The sequence below is a fragment of the Rhinopithecus bieti genome, unplaced genomic scaffold, assembly GCF_001698545.2.
Source record: "Rhinopithecus bieti isolate Rb0 unplaced genomic scaffold, ASM169854v2 scaffold_32081, whole genome shotgun sequence".
NCBI lineage: Eukaryota > Metazoa > Chordata > Mammalia > Primates > Cercopithecidae > Rhinopithecus > Rhinopithecus bieti.
In genome coordinates this window covers 371,471-393,867 of record NW_016814436.1, presented here as the reverse complement: position 1 = coordinate 393,867, position 22,397 = coordinate 371,471, and the positions used below count along the sequence as shown (strand labels likewise).

General features: G+C 49.1%; 1 protein-coding gene across 1 annotated transcript in view; it reads left to right on the top strand.

Moving 5' to 3' along the window:
* Positions 1-8,477: 8,477 nt before the first annotated feature.
* ZFHX3 (zinc finger homeobox 3) overlaps positions 8,478-22,397 on the top strand; it is a 173,301-nt gene continuing 159,381 nt past the window's right edge. The window contains 2 exon segments of the mRNA XM_017850814.1: positions 8,478-11,196; positions 17,683-18,179. Of these exon segments, the coding sequence (XP_017706303.1) occupies positions 8,478-11,196; positions 17,683-18,179 (3,216 nt within the window).

Sequence of the window (22,397 nt, the reverse complement as noted above, 5' to 3'; positions counted from 1 at the left end):
TCTCCTTAGTCTCTTTTAATCTGAAACAGTTTTTCAGTCTGTCTTTCCGTCGCATGGCCCTGACATTTCTAAAGAGCATAGGACATTTTGCAGACTGTCCTCAGTTGGATTTGCGTGATGTTCCCTCATGATTAGATTCCGGTTGTGCATTTTTGACAGGAACACCAAGGAAGGGATGTTGTGTTCCTCTCGGTGTATCCTACCAGGAGGCACATGACGTCTGTTTGCCTCACTGCTGGTGATGGGAACTCTGATCACTCAATGAAGGTGGTATCTGCCAGCTTCTCCACTGTGAAGCTGTTGTTGTTTGCTTTTTCCTGCTATAATTAAGAAGTGTCCTGTCGGGAGAGACTTTGAGATCGTAAATATCCTGTTAGTATTCAAACTTTTTTTTGTTCTGGTTGAGATGGAGTCTTGCTCTGTTGCCCAGGCTGGAGTGCAGTGGTGCGATCTCGGCTCACTGCAGGCTCCACCTCCCGGGTTCTCACCATTCTCCTGCCTCAGCCTCCCACATAGCTGGGACTACAGGCGCTCGCCACCATGCTGGGCTAATTTTTTTTTTTTTTTTTTTTTTGTACTTTTAGTAGTGACAGGGTTTCACCATGTTAGCCAGGATGGTCTCGATCACCTGGCCTCGTGATCCACCTGCCTCGGCCTCCCGAAGGGATTACAGGCGTGAGCCACTGTGCCCAGAAGTATTCAAACTTTCATCCATTAGTTTGGGTACCCATTGATTCTTCCCGGAGTGGATGATGATGATGATGAGGATGATAGTTATCAAATGGTGATTTTCTTACTCTATACCCTTTTTCTACGTTTATTAGTTGAGTTTCTACCCTGTGGAAGAACTTTCCATTCTCCCACACTTTTTTTTTTTGTTCTTAAAGTAGGGACTTGGGGATTCTTACGTTACACATTGGGTTGCAATCCTTTACTGTCACTTAATTTTGTTGCTCACATTGTCCCTGATGTGGCCAGTGGGAGCCCCTCCAACCCGCCCTGAGGTCATTTTCATACATCTTCCTTATTCTTTGAGCGCAAGTAGATGCTCTGAGCTCATCTTGTACTTTTCCTTCTCCAGCCCAAGAATTGGCCATGTCTCCAAGGAGCCCCAGTTCCATTTCATAGAGAATGGTTACACCAGACATATCTTAAACTAAGAGAAAAAAAAAGAAAAGGAATGGATACAGGGATCCTCTTTTTTCCTATTTCCCCCATTGTTTTATTAAGCACCTGTTATATGTCAGATGTGGAGGACTCAGAGATGAACGGCACAGGGAACCTGATTTCGTGCCGCTCACAGCCTTGTGGTGGGGACAGACAAGCCCACAGATAACACCTGGGAATGAGAAGCATCTTCACCTTTCACAGGCTGCCTGATATAGCCCCCTGGCCACACAGCACAATCCCCTTCTCCATTCTTGAAGCCACAGAGTGCAGTATTTCACAGCATAAACATTCCATTTGGGAACTGTGATAATCTTGAGAAAGATTTTCATTTATAGTGACCCTACCTCTTTTTCCTTACAGATTCCCCTCATTGCCCCTAATTCAACTCTGGAACTAGGTGGAAACCACAGAACCAAACTAAGGCAGGGTTTCATATAGCCGAGGATAGCTGTCTTGCCCTGCAACGAGACTTCTCTTTCCTGTACCCTTGAGCTGTGTGTGTGTTCAGCCATTCCGATGAAACTACAGTTTCTTTGTTGGTATCTCTCTTAGGAGACTGCCTGCAGTGGTTTGTTAACATTATTCATGCAGACAGAGAAAGCGATGGGCTGTGGACCTGCTGAGCTCCAACAGGTACAGAGTAATCCTATTGCCAGACCCCATTATGGTCTTCGGCCACCATGCCAACTTTGGGCTTCCTCTGAGTTTGTCATCAAGTAAAACCCCTAGATATTTTGTTATTGTTGTTTGCATGAACTTTTAAGACTCCAGGTCTCTTCCATCCTCCATCAGGTTTAGCAGATTGCCTGAAATTAAATGTAGGGCTTAATGTTTTTCCTTCTAAAGTTTGGTCCTTTTAGTTTGGGCCTGTCATTCCAACTCATGGAGATTTTTTTTCTCAGTCTTGATTCCACCATTGAGCATTTTAATTATTCCCTTGAGCTTGATGTGCTCTGCAAGTGGACATGCCTGCATGGTCTTGTTCCTCAAGCTGTTGATTTCAATCAGCCGAGTAGGGACAAGACAGAGCCTTGTGGCGTGTCCTGAGACACACTGACCTCTGTGTTGACGCTTAAAGTAATGGCATCATTAGTCAGCTATAAAGTTGGCCACAGTTTATTATCTGAAAGCTGTTTTGCCGTCCTGGATATAAAGAAATGATAAATTTTGTGCTACCTTACTAAGATAAAAAAGCATACTTTACTGTATTTCTCAGACCATTAAGTCTAAGTAAGGGTATTTTTGGGTTTATTTTATGTGGGTTTTCTTACTGGACCTACAGCTAATTGCTAATTCCTCAGGATCATCCCCCCACCTAAAATTCTTTTCCAGCAACTGTTGAATCTGTTTGAAAATGATGAAGAACTTGCAGTATATACTTTACAACATATTCTTGAAGTATATCCATATCCATTAAGTCACTCTGACATTGTGACTTTCTCCAAAACGATGCACATGCATCACTCTTTCCCCTCCACCTGCTTTGTATTACTTTATATTGCTTTTTATTTGAGTGTATTTGTGTGTGGTCTCTCTTCTCCACAAGAATGTAAGCCGAGACCTTTTATCATGGATTCTCTAGCATTGGACACATAGTCCATGCTCAGTAAATGCCGAACGAATGAATATGTTTCCTGATCTGTAGGTTCTGGAATCTGCCTTTTGTCCTTCTTTAAAAATCAGGATATTGGACCGACATTTCAGTTCTTTGCAGCAGCTTCTCCTCCCTCCTTTATCCTCTCTTGTCTGTCTAAAGATATCCAAACAAATCAGTCTGCTTCGAACTGTTCCCCTCATCCCCATCACTCTTAAGCAAGAAAAGCGTGTTTGGGTGAGATGCCAGTGTTCTTCTGCATGAGCAGTCCCGGGATCCCATCACCTTAGGACAGTCCCTGGGTGCTTAAAGACTGAGCGTGAATGTGAGAAGTAGGGATGTTCTAGCGTTCTCTTTTGAAAATTAGACATTAAAGAAAAACAGGCTGGGTGCGGTGGCTCACGCTTGTAATCCCAGGACTTTGGGAGGCCAAGGCGGGCAGATTGCCTGAGCTCAGGAGTTTGAGACCAGCCTGGCCAACACGTTGAAACACTATCTCTACTAAAAAATACAAAAAAAAAAAAAAAAAAAAAAAAGCCAGACATGGTGGCAGTCACCTGTAGTCCCAGCTACTCAGGAGGCTGAGGCAGGAGAATTGCTTGAGCCCAGGAGGTGGAGGTTGCAGTGAGCTGAGATCGCGCCACTGCACTCCAGCCTGGACGACAAAGGAAAACTGCCTGAGAGCACAGACTCCACACCCATACTGTCTGGTTTGTCAGTTAGGCCATATAACTGTGGGCCACCTCAGTTTTCCCATCTTGAAAATGGGGATAAAGATAGTATCTATCGGCCAGGCATGGTGGCTCATGCCTGTAATACCAGCACTTTGGGAGGCTGAGACGGGTGGATCACGAGGTCAGGAGATCAAGACCATCCTGGCTAACACGGTGAAACCCCATCTCTACTAAAAATACAAAAAATTAGCCAGGTGTCATGGTGGGCGCCTGTAGTCCCAGCTACTTGGGAGGCTGAGGCAGGAGAGTGGCGTGAACCTGGGAGGTGGAGCTTTCAGCGAGCCAAGATTGTGCCACTGCACTCCAGCTTGGGCGACAGAGCAAGACTCGGTCTGAAAAAAAAAAAAATAGTGTCTATCTCCTAGTGTGGGTATGAGGATCAAAGTGATATGCTATACCTGTGGGTCTTAACACAACGCCTACCTCATTAAGTGATGACTTCCATTATGATGGTTTTCAATTTTATTTTCCTTTTTCTTTTTTTTTTTTTAAAGAGACTAAGTCTCATTTTTGTCACCCAGGCTGGAGTGCAGTGGCCCGATCATAGCTCACTGCAGCCTTGAACTCTTGGGCTCCAGCAATCCTCCTGTCTCAATGATGGTTTTAATTTTATAGAGCTTTGAGAAATAAAGGCACAAAGGAGGAAATGAAGTCACCCATAACCTCATTCCCTAGAATTCACCATTGTAAAAATTGTAATATGTCTCTCCTATTTTCCCTACATAATACCTGTATGTGCTTTGTTCATTCAGCATCTGTATGATGATTTCCCCATGCTTATAAATAGTTTGTTTAAAGAAAGCATCTTTATAACAACATATGGAGCTCTGTGCACTGTAATTTATTTAGGGTCTCTGTTTTTGCCTAAATTTCTCCTCTTTTTTTTTCTGTTATAAATGCTGTGATGAATAAACTTAAATCTCCACGCATTGCTTAGGTTGTTTCCTTAGGATGAATTTCTAGAACGGGGAATTGTCGTGTCAAGGGGGAGGGATATGCATTTTTGAGGCCTTCAGTGTATGCTGCCTGGTCACCTGTAGGAAGGCGGTATACACTGCCTCTCCCTCCGGCAGAGTAGGGGATCACCCAGGGAAACAGGCATCCTTGCCTGCTGGCTGATGTCTCTTGAGTGATCCCGCATGGGATATTCTTGGAGGCAACAGTTTCTCACTGCCTCTAGTCTCTCTTTGTTTTTCCTCCCTTCCCCTTTGTTTCCCTTCTTGGTTTCCTACCAGACAGCCTCTTGTGAAAGGACTGCCTAATTAACCCTGTGCTAATTAACAATTTAAAATTACACGGTGCGACTGTTCATGTTTAATTCTCCGGGAGCTGGAGCAACAGCAGGAGCCCCTCCCTTCGTCATAACCGCACCCCTGCCACCCCAGCTTCCCTGAAACTGTTGCATTTTACCCAGTCCTACCTCCTTAAGGGAACAGGATAAAACTGTCATAAGCACGTTTTTAAAGAGGGAGATGAACGTTTTGATTAATAGGGAGTTACAGGGTAACAGGGTAGAGTTTTATCCTTTTAAACAATCTTTGAAAAGTAAAGATTGACATTTGCAAAGATGCAGTGGACTTTACAGGTGATTCCAAGGGAGCTTGGAAGATGAGCGGGGTTGGGGGGTGCTTGATGAAAGTGCTGGAATTCTTCTGTACAAGATTACCTTTCAAATGGCAGATTTAAGTGCTAAGCAGAGAGTGAGCAAGCTAGGTCATTCCTACATCTTCCCTTTAACTTTCTCATTGGAGAGATGTGCTCTATTAAAATCTAACCGAATTCTTAAAGCCCATATGTTTAGTGCAACATCGGGGGTTGTGAGTAGAATACCTGGACATTTTTTAGAGGGAGTTCTGGGTGCCACCAGCAGAGAAGCAGGCTGCGGGAAGGGAGGAGGGGTGTGAACCTGTACGAGCTGGCCCTGGCACTAGGGAAGCACTGGGAAGGGGCACAGAACCTGGGGGGAGCCTGAGGAGAGGTATGCATGTCGGACTGGTGGGGCTGCTTGGAAAAGTGCAAGGACCCACTGGGTTCCCAGGCTGCCCTCTGTAACTGAAGATCATTGATTTTACGGGAAACCGTGTTTACAGACAGAGTGCTGATCGACTTGCCGAGTTGACTTCTGCCTCCTTAAGTAAGAACTACCTTTTTCTTATTGACTGGCTGATAAACAGAGCGAGAGAGAGACAGCCGGCTGTGGGGGGGAGTGGTAGATGCCCCAAGACCCTTGAGCTGCAGGATGGGGCGGGTTGGAGAGACTTCTTTATCTCTGTGCGCAGGTCCCCCTCTTCTCCATCTCCATCCCTGCACCTCCCAGGGACCACAGGGAGTCTAAGACTGACCTTCCCTGGTTACCTAGCAATAAAGGTACCAAGGACAGAAGAGCTGTGCTTGGTACCTGTATTGGTGAAGATGGAGTGAAGCAGAGAGTGTCTTAAGTTTAATGCAAGGTCCCTGAGGATGGTGTGAAAATGCAGATTCTGATGGGGCAGGAGGAGAGGGTGCATGTGTCTTAAGCTACCCGGAGAGGATTGTGCTTCAAGTCCATGAACCACGCTTTGTTTGGCAAGGCTGTAAATGGGCCTGCTTGTCGCAGCCGGTGCACATGGGAAGGAGGCCCAGAGGAGGTAGCTTGGGTCCTGCAGTGGGTTCCTCCTCTCCCACCCGTGTCCTCATGGCTGCTGCTCCCCATGAATGGGTGGGCTCTAGCGTCACCACCACAGGGTCACCAACCATCATCATAGGTGGGTACGGTGTCATTCTTTCCTGACATCTTCTGCTTTGCAGTAGAAAACAAAGTAAGGGAGGTTTTAAAAGTCCCAGCCCCTTGGCTGGATAGTTTGTGGAAGAGGAGGAGGAATAAGAGAACAGAGCAAGAGAAGCCCACCAATTAATTGGTAAATGCTTGCAGGTTTCTCTGGCCCAGCCCAGGCTGGAGAGGAGATTGGCTTTGCTGTCGATAAACAAGTCCCTGGTGCAGCATCAAAGCTGTTCTCCTTTATCAATCGTGGCCCCCCCTTCCCGCATGTTCCTGTAACTTACCAAGCATTTATGACATTGATTTTACAATCGGGCTGTTAACCCTCCCACCCCTTCAGGCCTGCCAACCTTTTTGGCCCAAGCTGTCAATCAGATGTCGTCCAGCCAATCAGAAGCATCCCTAAGAAGAGCGACCCTGTAGTCTCACCTGTATCCCGGCTCAACCTTGTGAGGAAGTCCCATTGCGTTTGCTGTTTGGTTTGGTTTAGTGGAGTCGTCTCTGTTTTAAATGAGTATGTCCTTTCTAAGGCCCATGGAACTTTGTGGTTGCAAAATCTGAGGTTATAAACGGAGAGATGGGGTATGTGTTTGCATGTGTGTATTAGACACATCATAGCTTTAGTCTTCCAAAAAGTTATTTCTCCCTGAGACTTGTGGTAAACCTGCCGTCCCCATCTTTTCCCGAGGGGGAGCTGTTGACTCATTGTGCAGTCAATAATCAAGAAATGAAAAAAAGATTGAGAAGATAGGGGCTGTCGGGGAGGGAAGTAAGATCAAACCTGGCCAAAACCTTCACCAGCCGGCTATGAATGAGATGGTGGGTGGAGAAGCGGCCACATGTTCTCCAGGAGGAGCTGCAGGGGAATGGTGGCTGGGGACCTACGGTCGAAGGATCAAGGCTCTGTGAGGTGTTGAGCTGCCTGTAGGAGCAGGGCCAGACGGAATAATCACCCCTGCGATGATATTACCGCAGGAGCAGAGTGGCGGCGATCTGATGCCTGCCTCCCCAGGGACATGAGGTCTCAGAGGGCACATTCAGCTCAATGGCACTTTGGAGTCGGAAATGGAAAAGCCCCAGGGCTGAATGACAGCTGGTTGGGTAGCGACTAATAACTAAGAGGCAGGTGTGGAGCTGGGGCTTGCCGAGCCCAGCTGCCGTCTCGGCTTGCCGCTCAGATCCTTGATAGCAAAAACCACCAAGCACGTGGGGAACGCACTCCCTCCAGCCAGGGCCAGATAGAAGCTGCTGGAGGGGGTGTTGGCAGATCCAGAGTCTGGTCCATTCCTGCTGGAAATACCAAGCTCACGTTTTGCACCTATGTAGTTTTAGTCTGAAGTCAGCTGAGTCACAGGCCAGGGAGCTTGACTGGTATGGGTGGAGACAGGAATCCGGGGACCCATCTTTTCTGTTTCACGGTGGTCAGATTAGCACTGAGCCAGTTTTTAGATTCAAGCCCCTCAGTTTTACTGCTTATAAAATGGGACTGATGCCTCCCAGACCTGGAGAGGACTTTGCGGAGTGCGTTTAGTCCTGCACGCCCTGCCCTGTGAACCTCAGGTTCCTCACTCACCTTCTTTGAACTTCTGAAACTAGAACCATGGTCAGTAAAAGCCACGGCAACTTTTCTAAATCCATGAGCGTATCCCACGCTACCATCCTTTTTCCGGGGACATTGAACCTCCCTCTTCTCAGCCCTCCTCTGTATTCCCCTGAGCCACAGACAGTGTGGGGAGCTGGTGCTGACTTTGTGTGAGCTGTCCAGAAGTGGTAGGGCTGTGGCTGTGACCTCGTGGGGGTGCTGGAGAGATGAGGGGTCTGTTCTCCACTGTGGCCTGTCGAAGCTGTGCTGGCAAAGAATGGATATTCCTGCTAGTCTTCAGGAGCAGAGCGGTGACAATTCGAAGTCGAAGAGGCCTGCTCCCGGCCTTCTTTCCCCATGTCCCTTGCTCAGGCTGTTGACCCGGCCGCGCCACCCCTGTGTGCTGGACTGTGCGGGGCAGTGTCCCCAGGCCCGCCCTCTGTCCCGTGTCTCTGTGTTGTGGGTGTTGTGGACAGAAGCCTCTTAGAGCGCTCCGTGCGGTGGGACCTCAGCCTCGGCCCTCCTAACCTCTTTCCTTTCTCTCTCTCTTTCCCCTCTCTCCCTCCTCCCCCCTTGCCTCCGCCCTTCAGGTCCGATCCTCCGTACTGGGTGCAATGAAAGCTCCACGCAGGCTTTACCATGGAAGGCTGTGACTCGCCCGTCGTCTCGGGGAAGGACAATGGGTGCGGTATCCCTCAGCACCAGCAATGGACTGAACTCAACAGCACCCACCTCCCTGACAAACCCAGTAGCATGGAGCAGTCCACAGGCGAGAGCCACGGGCCCTTGGACAGCCTGAGGGCCCCCTTCAATGAGCGCCTTGCGGAGAGCACCGCGTCGGCCGGGCCCCCCGCCGAGCCCGCCAGCAAGGAGGTCACCTGCAACGAATGTTCGGCTTCCTTTGGCAGCCTCCAGACCTACATGGAGCACCACTGCCCCAGCACGCGCCCCCCGCCGCCCCTGAGAGAGGAGAGCGCCAGCGACACCGGTGAGGAGGGGGACGAGGAGAGTGACGTGGAGAACCTGGCCGGGGAGATCGTCTACCAGCCAGACGGCTCCGCGTACATTGTGGAGAGCCTGAGCCAGCTGACCCAGGGCGGGGGCGCCTGTGGGAGTGGCAGCGGCAGTGGGCCTCTCCCCTCGCTTTTCCTGAACTCTCTCCCTGGCGCGGGGGGCAAGCAAGGGGACCCCTCGTGTGCTGCACCCGTGTACCCGCAGATCATCAACACTTTCCACATAGCCTCATCCTTCGGGAAATGGTTTGAGGGCCCAGACCAGGCTTTCCCGAATACCTCAGCCCTGGCGGGGCTCAGCCCCGTCCTGCACAGCTTCCGCGTGTTCGACGTGCGACACAAAAGCAACAAGGATTACCTGAACAGCGACGGCTCTGCCAAAAGCTCCTGCGTATCCAAAGATGTTCCTAACAATGTGGACCTGTCCAAATTCGATGGCTTTGTGCTCTACGGCAAGAGGAAGCCCATCCTGATGTGTTTCTTGTGCAAACTCTCCTTCGGGTACGTCCGTTCGTTTGTGACCCACGCGGTGCATGACCATCGAATGACCCTGAGCGAAGACGAGCGGAAAATTCTTAGCAATAAGAACATCTCCGCTATCATCCAAGGGATCGGCAAAGACAAGGAACCCCTTGTAAGTTTTCTGGAACCAAAAAACAAGAACTTTCAACACCCTTTAGTTTCCACAGCTAACCTCATAGGCCCCGGACACAGTTTTTATGGTAAATTTAGTGGCATTCGAATGGAAGGGGAGGAAGCTCTCCCAGCCGGCTCCGCCGCTGGCCCCGAGCAGCCCCAGGCTGGTCTCTTGACCCCCAGCACCCTGTTGAACCTTGGCGGGCTCACCAGCTCGGTCCTGAAGACCCCCATTACCTCAGTCCCCCTGGGGCCTCTGGCTTCCAGTCCTACCAAATCCTCAGAGGGCAAGGACTCCGGGGCGGCGGAAGGAGAGAAGCAGGAAGTGGGCGGCGGGGATTGCTTCTCGGAGAAAGTAGAGCCAGCCGAAGAGGAGGCGGAGGAGGAAGAGGAGGAGGAAGAGGTGGAGGAGGAGGAGGAAGAAGAGGAGGAGGAAGAAGAGGAAGAGGAAGACGAGGGTTGCAAAGGACTCTTTCCAAGCGAGTTGGATGAGGAACTGGAGGACAGGCCTCACGAGGAGCCTGGGGCCGCAGCAGGTAGTAGCAGCAAAAAGGACCTTGCTCTCTCAAACCAAAGCATTTCTAACTCCCCCTTAATGCCTAACGTGCTCCAGACGCTGTCGAGGGGCACAGCTTCTACTAGTTCTAATTCTGCTTCTTCCTTTGTTGTCTTTGATGGTGCGAACAGGAGGAATCGTTTAAGCTTTAACAGTGAGGGCGTCAGGGCCAATGTGGCAGAGGGCGGCAGGAGGCTGGACTTCGCTGACGAAAGTGCCAATAAAGACAATGCCACAGCACCAGAACCAAATGAAAGCACAGAGGGCGACGATGGGGGCTTCGTTCCCCATCACCAGCACGCTGGCTCCCTCTGCGAGCTTGGGGTTGGGGAGTGCCCCTCGGGGAGTGGCGTGGAGTGCCCCAAATGCGACACGGTCCTGGGCTCCTCCCGCTCACTGGGCGGTCACATGACCATGATGCATTCTCGTAACTCGTGTAAGACACTCAAGTGCCCCAAGTGCAACTGGCACTATAAGTACCAGCAGACCCTGGAGGCACACATGAAGGAGAAGCACCCGGAGCCGGGGGGCTCCTGTGTCTACTGCAAAAGCGGGCAGCCCCACCCCCGGCTGGCACGAGGCGAGAGCTACACGTGTGGTTACAAGCCTTTCCGCTGCGAGGTGTGTAACTACTCCACAACTACCAAAGGCAACCTCAGTATTCATATGCAGTCCGACAAGCATCTCAACAACATGCAGAACCTGCAGAACGGAGGCGGGGAGCAGGTCTTCAGCCACACTGCCGGGGCGGCGGCGGCCGCGGCGGCTGCGGCGGCGGCGGCAGCCAATATCAGTAGCTCCTGCGGGGCCCCCTCGCCCACCAAACCAAAAACCAAACCCACCTGGCGGTGCGAGGTGTGTGATTATGAAACCAACGTGGCCAGGAACCTCCGCATTCACATGACCAGTGAGAAGCACATGCATAACATGATGTTACTGCAGCAGAACATGACCCAGATCCAACACAACCGCCACCTGGGCCTTGGCAGCTTGCCCTCGCCTGCCGAGGCCGAGCTCTACCAATACTACCTGGCCCAGAACATGAACCTGCCCAACCTGAAGATGGACAGTGCTGCCTCGGACGCCCAGTTCATGATGAGCGGATTCCAGCTGGATCCCGCGGGGCCCATGGCCGCCATGACGCCTGCTCTAGGTGAGGATGACTACGTGTTTGTCTGTTTTCATGATAGGAATTTAACCAGGGAGAATGGTGAGTAGGGTGAGATAGTGCTGTGGATTCAGTTGACTCTGGTCTTCTTGAGTGGTTTTTGTGTAAACTGGAGTGTCTTACAATCAAGTATTTATTCTCAAGAATCCCTTGAACTCTGTGCATATGGAAAAGTTTATACATTCAAGAGAGATATGATTGTACTCTGGCTACATGGGGCTGGGATTAAAATGTGAGTGTTTCCTCTAGTTTTCTGTTCCCATTCTGTCTTTCTCTGTCTCTTTTTTCAATTTGAAAAATCACTATAATCACCCAAAACTTTGGGGTTTCATCGGATATTTACTGAAACTTACAGGGAACTATAGCTGAGGCAATCATCTCAATAAGAGGACTAGGGACAGTTATCTCTATGATTTAAATAGAGACAATCATCTCAATAATAGGAATTTGGAACCATAGTGTATGTTATTCAGATAGCCAAAGGCTGATTCTGTGCGGAGCTGGGAGCCACCCAGATAGACTTCACAAAGTTATCTGTATATTTATGAGGACCTTGATGAAAGAGATGTGATTTTTTTTTTTTTCTTATTTTCGGTGAGTGCTTGGTGATTAGAATAGTTGGGAATTAATTGGGAATTGAATGGCCCCAGTGGCACTGTTGTGAGGGGTGTGAGAGATGAATAAGAAGTAAGTCGTAAACATTGTCCATCAAGGAAAGTTAACTTTTAATAGCAGTTAGATCCTGGTTAGCAGAGCCTTTGTTGCCGGAAAGAATGACCTCTGCTTTAGAGAAACTGATTTGGCTCTGTCCATGCTCCCAGTCTTACCAATGAGCTTACCATATCTAGAATAGGACGGATGTGGGTGCTGAAAACTTTGAGTTTTTACGTAGAACGAACCACAGCCACTTTGAGGATAGCTGCTGCCGCCAAAACAATCTACAGATGGGTTTCATGAGAACCCTTTGATAGCTGGGCCACTCATGCCTCCACCCTGTATGCCTCAAACAGGATCCTGCCTGCGCCACATCCTGTGACCCTGCTAATGGACTTCGTGGGACCAGTGACAACAGCCTGAATTAAGCAATATGCCATTATTGACATGGGAATAGGTTGTTCTTGGCAACAGAGTGTCAGTGAGGACTTTTTTCCGGGATGGCTTAGATGACTGCAGAGCCAAGCCTCACCAGTTGGCAGGTGTTTATTTGTGTAGAGTTTTAGTGCTAATTGTTGCCGATGAGTTATATTTCAAAGCATTCCATTGGTTTTTCTTGCTATGTATTCAACTTTTAATCCTTAGTACTTTAATCTTTTCCATTTTGAAATATTTACCCATTGATCCTTTATTACCAAATGATTTGAAGGTATTTGACCAACTGGCTAATCGTGGATGTACAAGCACCAGTCGCCTTATTTGTCCCCAGGGTGAACCATGCACGCCAGGGGATGGGCGTGAGTACTCTATGGTTTTTTTTTTAAACCAGTAGGAATTGGAAGGAGTCATAGAATCTTGGGAGGCAGATCTTGGAGCAAATCAAACATAATGGAAGTGAAATGAAGACAGAACATGGGTAGGTTCATGTTGGGTCAAAGCGGGGTTTTTTTTTTTGAGACGGAGTCTCTCTCTGTCACCCAGGCTGGAGTGCAGTGGCGTCATCTCTGCTCACTGCAACCTCCACCTCCTGGGTTCAAGCGATTCTCTTGCCATAGCCTCCCAAGTAGCTGGGATTACAGGCCCCCAACACCATGCCTGGCTAATTTTGTATTTTTAGTAGAGATGGGGCTTCACCATGTTGGCCAGGCTGGTCTCGAACTCTTGACCTCAGGTGATCCGCCCACCTTGGCTTCCCAAAGTGCTGGGATTACAGACGTGAGTCACTGCGCCCGGCCTAAAGTGAGGCTTTTTAATTATCTTGAGAACAGGTAACTAAGGCTCGCATTGAGAAGTAGAGAAATATTTCACTTACACACCAAGTGTCTGTGAGTCTTTGGGGCATCATGCACTGTCCTGGGCATTGTGGCAGATTCAGAAGGAGCAGAAGAATGAAGCCCTGTGTTCTAGACACACATGGAAGGGCCACACCTTATTTCTTGGAGAGACTAGGACTCTTCCTCCCAAGGGATTTATCCAACTTAGTCACAAAGGGCCCTTGAATTTCCAGTGTCACTACTTGTTGGCCAAGGGGAGTCCCTGGAAACCTGTGCCTTCCTTGGGCCACGAGAACTGCTAAGAAGGTGTGAGAGCCACAAATCCTTTATGCCAGAAGCTCAAGTGGGTGTGGGGGCCATAGGAACTGTCCAAAGGACTTGGAATTTGAGTTGTATGACCTCAGTAGGAGAAACCAACTTATGCAAATAAAAACAGCCATAACTTTCGGTTCTAGCTGTGGCTCTACTGATTTTGTCTTTTTTTTTTTCCCCATAGTCCATTTATAAGATGGCTGTAGGTGTTACTAGACGTGACTGAGTTCTGAAGGGGGAAAAAAGTTTTTGTGAAATGCACTCCTCCTTACAAGGTGATTGTTCTCATACTTCCCTTGGCAGAGCCCTCTTTAGTATCATCAAACAGACACTGATTCTGGGGATGCTTCTTTTCAGAGGCCTTTGAGGAAAGGGTTGGGGCTCCTTTGCCTAGTACAGTTGGATCTGCTGCTCTTTGTAGACAGCACATTAGATTTGAGGCCTTGTGAACATCCTCCCAAACCTTCCTTTCAACTATGAAGTTTAGCATAGCACCAAGAAAGGGGTTGCTTGTGAGGGTGGCTGTGTGTTTCCCAAGTAGCCAGCCAGCCCCTGGACACCTGCACAAGGTTTAACAGCTCCCTTCATCTTCCTTTGATTCCAGAGTGTGCCTTTTAATCCATGTGCCTTCCTGATGATGTGCTGATGGGCGGGCTCACGTGTCAAGGTGTCAGTTCCAGTGTTAGAGTTAGGTGTATACCCGGAGATGGGGACCCGCTCCAACACCACGTATCCAGTGTGGCTCAAGACTAAAGACCTGCCAAATTCTTTTTTTCATTTCTTTTTTTGAGATGGAGTTTCACTCTTGTCGCCCCAGCTGGAGTGCAATAGCGTGATCTTGGCTCACTGTAGCCCCTGCCTCCCAGGTTCAAGCAATTGTAATGCCTCACCCTTCCGAGTAGCTGGGATTACAGGCATGCACCACCACGCCCAGCTGATTTTTGTATTTTCAGTAGAGACGGGGTTTCACCACATTGGCTAGGCTGGTCTTAAACTCGTGACCTCAGGTGATCTGCCCACCTTGGCCTCCCAAAGTGCTGGGATTACAGGTGTGAGCCGCTACACCCAGCTCCAGTTTCTTATTTATAGGGGCCCTGCTCCTAATTGTTTGTGAATTGGGTGAGATTACTCCACTTTGTGGCAGCTGAATTAGCGGATTTGCAGGATTCTAAGCCCTGGGCTTGTTTCTCTGAGGCATAGCTCTCGAAGGGAGTTTTCACTTGCCTGTCATCCTCACTCGTTTCAGCACTCTGCTGCTTCTGTCCTTTGCATTTCATTTTAAGAGCCTAGAATGCTGGCTAGGCATGGTGGCTTATGCCTATAATCCAGCACTGTGGGAGTCCAAGGATCACTTGAACCCGGGAATTTGAGACCAGTCTGGGCAACATCTCAACAACAAAAAAAATTATTTTTAAGATCAGCCAGGTGTGGTGGGGTGCACCTGTAGTCCCAGCTACCTGGGAGGCTGAGGCGGGTGGATCAGTTGAGCCTTGGTGGTCCAGACTGCAGTGAACCACTCCAGCCTGGGCAACAGAGTGAGATCTTGTCTCTTAAAAAAAAAAAAAAAAAAAAGCTTAAAGGGGAAACTGGGACTTAGTTCCTCTGCTTATTCCAAGGACTTCTCCTTTTCACTCAGGCATCAGCAAGTGACAGCTGAATTTCTCTTTAGAGCAATATTGATGTGCCGAGGTTAAATCTAAAAAGTGGAGACGATTTGATACTTCAGGTGGTTGGCATCAGAAACAAATATATGTTTGCTCCTTGTCTTACCCTCCGGGCAGTTTCTGCTTTGACTGAACACCGAATATGTTTCGTGGATGTTGCCTGGCCTTCGTCCCTGTTAAGGGATGGAGCTTTTAGGCTTTTTTTCTTTTTTTTTTCTTTCTGTTTTTCTTTCTTGTCCTAAAAAGAATGTCATAGTTATGGTTCCTCTCACCAGGGGAGATGGGAAGACAGACAACAAGCTGAAAGCTTCCTAAGCTTTCTGGAATGCATGTGCAAAAGATTTCTGTGGCTCACTAGACTGTCCGTGAGCTTCAAACGCAGCTGCTGGTCTGCTTAGCAGAACCTGTACTGATCTTGTCATTCGAGGTGACTTGTGTAGCGTCAATAAGAAAATCATAAAAAAAAGAAAAAATCTTTTCTCTGATGAGCCACTGACTTGGATTCTAATCAGTTATAAAAAATAAAATAACCTTGGCCCAACCACACATAAAAGGTCAAATTTAAATATCAGTTGGGGAGGTGGGGCAGACCCAATAGCTCAAGTGCATATGTGTTTAGGAAAGAGAAACTAGACACCAGTGCCCAGCTTTCTGCTTGACCGTATACTTCTAGGAACTGGAGGGAAGGCTGCTCTCTTCAAGCCTTTCTCCTGGTAGAAATAAGCCCTTGCAGTATTAATTTACCATAGCAAATGTGAGCTTGTCCCCAGTTTATGCAGGGCAGTGATGGACTGAAAAAGACTAGGGCGGAAGAGGGAGGAAGAGATCTTCTCCCGGCCCTTTTGTGGAGATGTGGAGCTGACCCTCCTGTCTCACTGCCTGTCTTGGTCCACTTCCTGAACATGCGACAGTCCCATTCTTTTTTCACTCTTGTCTAGCACAGCAAACATTTGGGTGTCTGTGCCCTCTGTAGAGGGCTGGGCACTCTGTAGAGGTCCCGCGAGGATAAGACTGAACCCCTGTCCTGGGGAGGTGGCACCTTGATGGGGATCCCAGCTATGGTGCATTTCTGTATGTAGGTGACTGAGTGGCAAAGGGAAGGTGATAGGTCCTAGGGTAGCTCCGCATGTCACACAGGGCGGAAGCTCAGGAAAGAGAATAGGCGGCCCTACTGGGAAGACATGGGAGGGTTGGCAGCATTGACTGACGGGAGGGGTATTGACCAGAGGGGAGTGGTGAGGAGTAGAGCGATTACTCCCCAAGTCTTTTTATGTTTTGTTTTGTTTTATTTTGTTTTTGAGACAGGGTCCTGCTCTGTCACCAGGGCTGGAGCTGAGTGGCACGATCTCAGCTCACTGCAGCCTCTACCTCCAGGGCTCAAGTGATTCTCCCTTCTCAGTCCCTGAGTAGCTGGAACTACAGGCATGCACTACCATGCCTGGCTAGTTTCTGTTGTATATTTTGTACACCATGTTGCCCAGACTGGTCTCGAACTCCTAGGATCAAGTGATCTGCCTGCCTTGGCCTCCTGAAGTGCTTGGATTAGGTGCGTGAGACGGTGTCCAGCCCCACTCCCCAGATCTTTGCTTTAGAGAGGCACTCTCCAACCCAGGTGTCACTCACCACCACATAGCTTCCTAAATTTAAATAACATTAAAAATTCAGTTCCTTAGTTGCACTACCCATATTTCAGGTATTTATTAGTCACATGTAGCCAGTGACTGCTGCACCAGACGACGCAGCCATAGATTGTTCTCAAGGTGTCAGAAAGTCATGTTGGTCACTGCCACCTCAGATACATTCTGGGCCCAATTCTGGTTCCCCATGAAGGCTTGGTATATTAAGATTGCAGCTGTAACACATTTCCGATTTTGGAAGGTCTGTGGTGTGAGATTCTTTTATATCCAGTGAATGATACATATTTCTATCTTTTCTTGGATCTTAGAGAGGGTATGAATTGAAATATTAAAGAGGTGGCTGGGCACGGTAGCTCACGCCTGTCATTCCAGTACTTTGGGAGGCCGAGGCAGGTGGATCAACTGAGATCAGAGTTCAAGACCAGCCTGGCCAACATGGTGAAACCCCGTCTCTACTAAAAAAGACAAAAATTAGCTGGTCTTGGTGGTGGATGCCTGTAATTCCAGCTACTCAGGAGGCTGAGGCAGGAGAATTGCTTGAACCCAGGAGGCGGAGGTTGCTGTGAGCCGAGATCATGCCACTGCACTCCAGCCTGGGCAACACAGAGCAAGACTCCATCTTGGAGGAAAAAAAAGAAAAGGAAATATTAAAGAGGCAATGGCTCCTAGCTTTTCTAGGTGTTCTTTTCCTAAAGAAAGAAAATACGAAACCTGCCAGAAATCTCAGAATGTCCACAGGAAAGATCGAAACACATCAGGTTGACTACGTTTGTTTGCTTGTTTTCCAGCCAGTAACCCTTTGCAACCCTTGAAATGTGATCTTTTCCTTTTGGACCCCAGTTGAGGGTGGCGGAGGGCTGGGGGGTGCCTCAGCTGTGGCCGTGACCACGAGCCTGGTCTCTGACTCTCTCCTTCTCTCCTTCCTTGCAGTGGGCGGTGAGATCCCCCTAGACATGCGGCTCGGGGGCGGGCAGCTGGTGTCAGAGGAGCTGATGAACCTGGGCGAGAGCTTCATCCAGACCAACGACCCGTCGCTGAAGCTCTTCCAGTGTGCCGTCTGCAACAAGTTCACGACGGACAACCTGGACATGCTGGGCCTGCACATGAACGTGGAGCGCAGCCTGTCGGAGGACGAGTGGAAGGCGGTGATGGGGGACTCGTACCAGTGTAAGCTCTGCCGCTACAACACCCAGCTCAAGGCCAACTTCCAGCTGCACTGCAAGACAGACAAGCACGTGCAGAAGTACCAGCTGGTGGCCCACATCAAGGAGGGCGGCAAGGCCAACGAGTGGAGGCTCAAGTGTGTGGCCATCGGCAACCCCGTGCATCTCAAGTGCAATGCCTGTGACTACTACACCAACAGCCTGGAGAAGCTGCGGCTGCACACGGTCAACTCCAGGCACGAGGCCAGCCTGAAGTTGTACAAGGTAAGGCCCAGCTCCTTATGGCTCAGGCGCCCTTTCTGAAAGGAGAGGGTTGCGCACTGGGGAGTTAGGGAGCACTGGGGAGGAGTCGGACCGTCTCTGGCATGGCCTGGGTGACTGTTGGTTGGGAACCTGGAATGGAGAGGAGAGTTGGCAGTGTCCACTTTGTCACCAGATGGAAACGTGACAGGTTCAGTGAGTAGCTTGAGTAGCTGAAGGTTCTCTTTTTGGATGCCCAATTTGGGGGCAGGTTTTGTTGACAGCGCCTCTAGAGTTGGTTCTTTTCTTTCTTACATGGGCTCTTTTGCATCCTCTGCTTCTGTGGTTTCCCTCTCTCCTTTAGGCTCTCTGTTCTCCTTTTCCATCTCTTTATTCCTTTTTTTTTTTTTCCTATTTCTCCTTTCCTGGATGCTCCTGGGGTATTTTGTTCCTCCCTTCCTTCTTTCATCCATCCATCATCCCACCAACAAATATACACACTGGGTACCTTCTCAATGCCAGGTACTGTTCTGGGCATGTGTCCACGTCAGTGCATGAAACTGACCAAAAAAAAAAAAAAAAAAAAAAAAAAGCCCTGCCCTCATAGAGCTTCCATTCTTTTAGCGGGAGATGGGTGAGAAATGATGAATAAATTATGTAGCAGGCTAGAAGGTGCTAAATGCTGTGGGGAAAATGGGGTCCATAAGGGGCCTTTTTTGTCCCCCCCCCCCCCGCCTTTTGTCCTTCCTGGGTTTTTTGTCCTCTTTCTCTTCCTTATACTTTTTCTTCCTCTTCCTGAGCTTCTCCCATCCTCCCCCTATCCTCCCTCTTTCCCTTTGTCTCCTCTCCTCTTCCCTCTTTCCTGTCCATTTATTCTTTCTGTCCCCCCACCCCACTCTTTCCCCCAGCCCTTCCCTGTACTCCATAGATGGTAACCGAGGAGGAGGTGCTCCGGATACTGTAAATAGTCCTTTCACTTGCACGGCAGAATTGCTCCAGACGTCTCTATTGATTTTCACTGGACTTAAAGCCTCACCTTTTTCTCTAATCATCCCATAATGGCTTTAGTATGAACAATCAGGTACAAATCGCCATAAATCTCCCCGGCCTCATCCCACACACCTTCCACTCCCTCACTCTCTCTTTTCATTTTGCTCACTCCCATGATCAGCTTCTCCTACCTTTCACACTGTTTCTCACGTCTTTGGGCTCATGAGTGTTTGGTTTCTACTGGCTCTGAGCTAGTTGAGTCCCTGCTCTACTCAGCATGATTTTAAATGGAGATTCCACATAAGGAAGGCTTCTAGTCTTTTCCCCATGTCAGCCTCTGCTGGGATTGATAATTGTACTTCATTTGACAGTTGCTCCTTCTCAGGGTGTGGGGAGGCCTGGTTAACGCAGTGCTTAAGAAAGCACTTTAGGGAAAGGAGGAGAAAGCAGGAATGAGGTAGAGGGGATAGAATGTTCTGGAATTGACTGTGGACTCAGCTATGGTGCAGTGAGGAAGGTCTGGACACCAGGCAGCCAATCCCCTTATCTCAAATGAGCAAGAACCTTGCTGGACTGGGTTAGTTTTGTGCCACCATTAAAAGAAAAAAGCTTTTTGCAGTCAGTTTAAATTGGAGGTCTGAACTGGCCACAGGATGGTGCCAACGTGGTCAAGAAAACCTGATGGAAAAACCAGTGGAAAAAAGAATTTCCAAAGGACCCAACTGAGTAAAATTTGTACAAAGGACTTGGCGTGGCCATTGAAGGTTGCATGCAACTTTGATGAAGGTCGTTTAGAGGTGGCACGAAGCTGGCCTCTTGCATCCAAGGAAAAAATTGCCTTTTAGATTCTAAAATGCACACGGTGGCGATTAACTCTCACGCTGCATCCTCTGTGTGGCTGAAGTCTTGAATAAGAGTCTATCAGGCACTTGACTTTGCTTCTAACGAGCCTGGAACTTGGAGGATTTGCTGAGAACATCCTGTTTTGGTCCCCAAACCATGTCCACGATCACACCCAGAGAGTCAGGGTGAGGTGTGGACGGAAGAGATGCGGTTTATTTGTGTGTTTCTGCACTGCTAGCCTGTCATCCTGGGACTTTTTTTCTCATTTCTTTTTTTAAGGTAGAGGAAACTGTTGCTCAAAAAGATGGCATGGGTAGAAGGGTCCTGAGTGTTGGGATGCAGGGTAGAACGTGGACCCAGCACCCGAAGGAGAGATCCCGAAATGGTGCATCTGGCCGGCACATCCCCGGGGTGACCAGCCCCTGAGATTCAGGGCAGAATTGCCTCCGTCAGGAGCCAAAGGTCGTTAGTCTAGTCTCATTAGTCCTTGGGTAATGAATGGCCCTGTGCCTGCCCGGGCTCCGCCACAGGGCGGGGAGCTCTCCCACTCACTCCTGAATGACACCACTGGGATTATCATTCCAGTGCTCACCCTGAGCCCTTTGGTCCCTCAGTACGACTAAGATCAAACTTCTCTTGCCACTAAGGGGGCTCCCTCTCATAAGGTTTCATCATTCCATGAATTTAGGGTAGGGATTGGAGGTGGTTTGAGAGTCACTTTTTCTCTAGGCCCTGGTGTGGCCTGTAGTAAATGGAGATTGATTGCATGTTATTTTTCCTCTTGCTAATGTAATCCATTAGCCCGGCACATGCATAATCAGTTTAGAGCACAGTTAACTGGATGTAATCGAGTTCTTTACTGTCTGCTAGAGAAACCGCTCCAGATGCGGCTGACCCGGGAAGCTGACCGGGCTTCTCACACACAACCCTCCTTACTCACCCCTTCCCCACCCCACCCTGTCCCGGTTCCCTGGCACATTATTCATGATCAGCCAGGGCGGCTCTCCAAAGCTGCCCTCCGCGGCACCTAGTGAAGTGGCGGTGATGTATGTGGCTTCCCAGTGGCCCTCCCAGCCCTCTCATTCAGCCTAGGCTTTTATTCTCCTCCTGTTCCTTTTTCATGTTGAAGGAGACAGAGCTGCATTCTCAGGAGATTGAAGCAGTGGCATGGCTTTTGGTTTGTCGCCTGACCTCACCCTGGGCGGGAGTCACTGTCCTTGCTGTCATACATGCTAGTGCATAGGTTGCTATGTTAAGAGGGAACTTTCTGAAAGTGTGAGATAATTTTTAATCCAGAAATGTGAGAGGGTTGTGCTAATCTACAAAATTTGATGGTATTGTCTTTGTTGCCTGGAATGGTATAGTTTTGATTTTTGTGTTATACTAATTTATAAATCAGGATTAGGTTCAGCCTGTTTTTCTTCTGCACCTCCTGGAAGTAGAGTGGAGTCGGGGAAGGCTGCAGGGCCTGAGGCATCTGAGGGAAGCCCCCTTACCTTGTCTCTGGGCCCCAAGTTACTTCTGCAAAGTGCTCCTGATTGAAATCCTTGGGATCTTTTGGGCTGAATTAGTGGCCGGCTCTGGCCCAGCCCCTAGTGCTCACATGTCCATGTCCTGACACTTACCATCTTGGGATCCCTGTGATTGGCTGACATAGCAAGAAGCCCAGAGACTCCAGTGAAGCTTGGAGACTGGGCTCTTTCTGTCCTTAGTGACCCATTTGAGCCAGAATGGAAAAGGCACTTGTCTCTCACTGGGGCTGAGCTCCAGCTTCCTTAATTCCTCATCCTTCTGCTTTCACATGTAAATGTATCACTCCTTTCTCAGAGGACTACACCTTGGCCCCCTCCCAATGTTCTCCACCTATAGAGATAGATGTGGGTGCCCTCGCTCCTCAGAACTAGGAGAGCAGCTGTCACTGACACATGCTTGCCCTCTGCCCTTTCCCACGGCTAGTGAGTGTAGAGCCTGCATCTCAGCCGTGTCGGTTCAGAGCTGGCACGAGCTCTTCCACGTTTATCTTGCATTCCCAGCCTAGTGACGTCCATGGTGAGCTCTCTGAAATGTGTGCTGCTTTCTGCCTGGAGGAGGAGGGCCACAGAAAGGGCAGTTGGAAATCAGTGCACACTCCCGCCATCTCCCAGAATCTGTTTTTCACTTTGATGTTTTTCTTCACCTGAGAGTCACTGGAATGGAAATCTGTCAACTTTAGCAGATAGATTAAGGCCCCACCAGAATCTGTTACTCAAAACAGTTTCCAGCTGGGGTTCCTTTGACTGGGCCAAGACTGAAGGTTACCTATTCATCTTAAATACTATACAAAGAGGGTTGTCTACCATGGTGTTGGGTCTGGGCCACATGTGAGCTGCCGTGTGTCAACGGGGCACACAAGAGAGGAGAAGCCAGTGT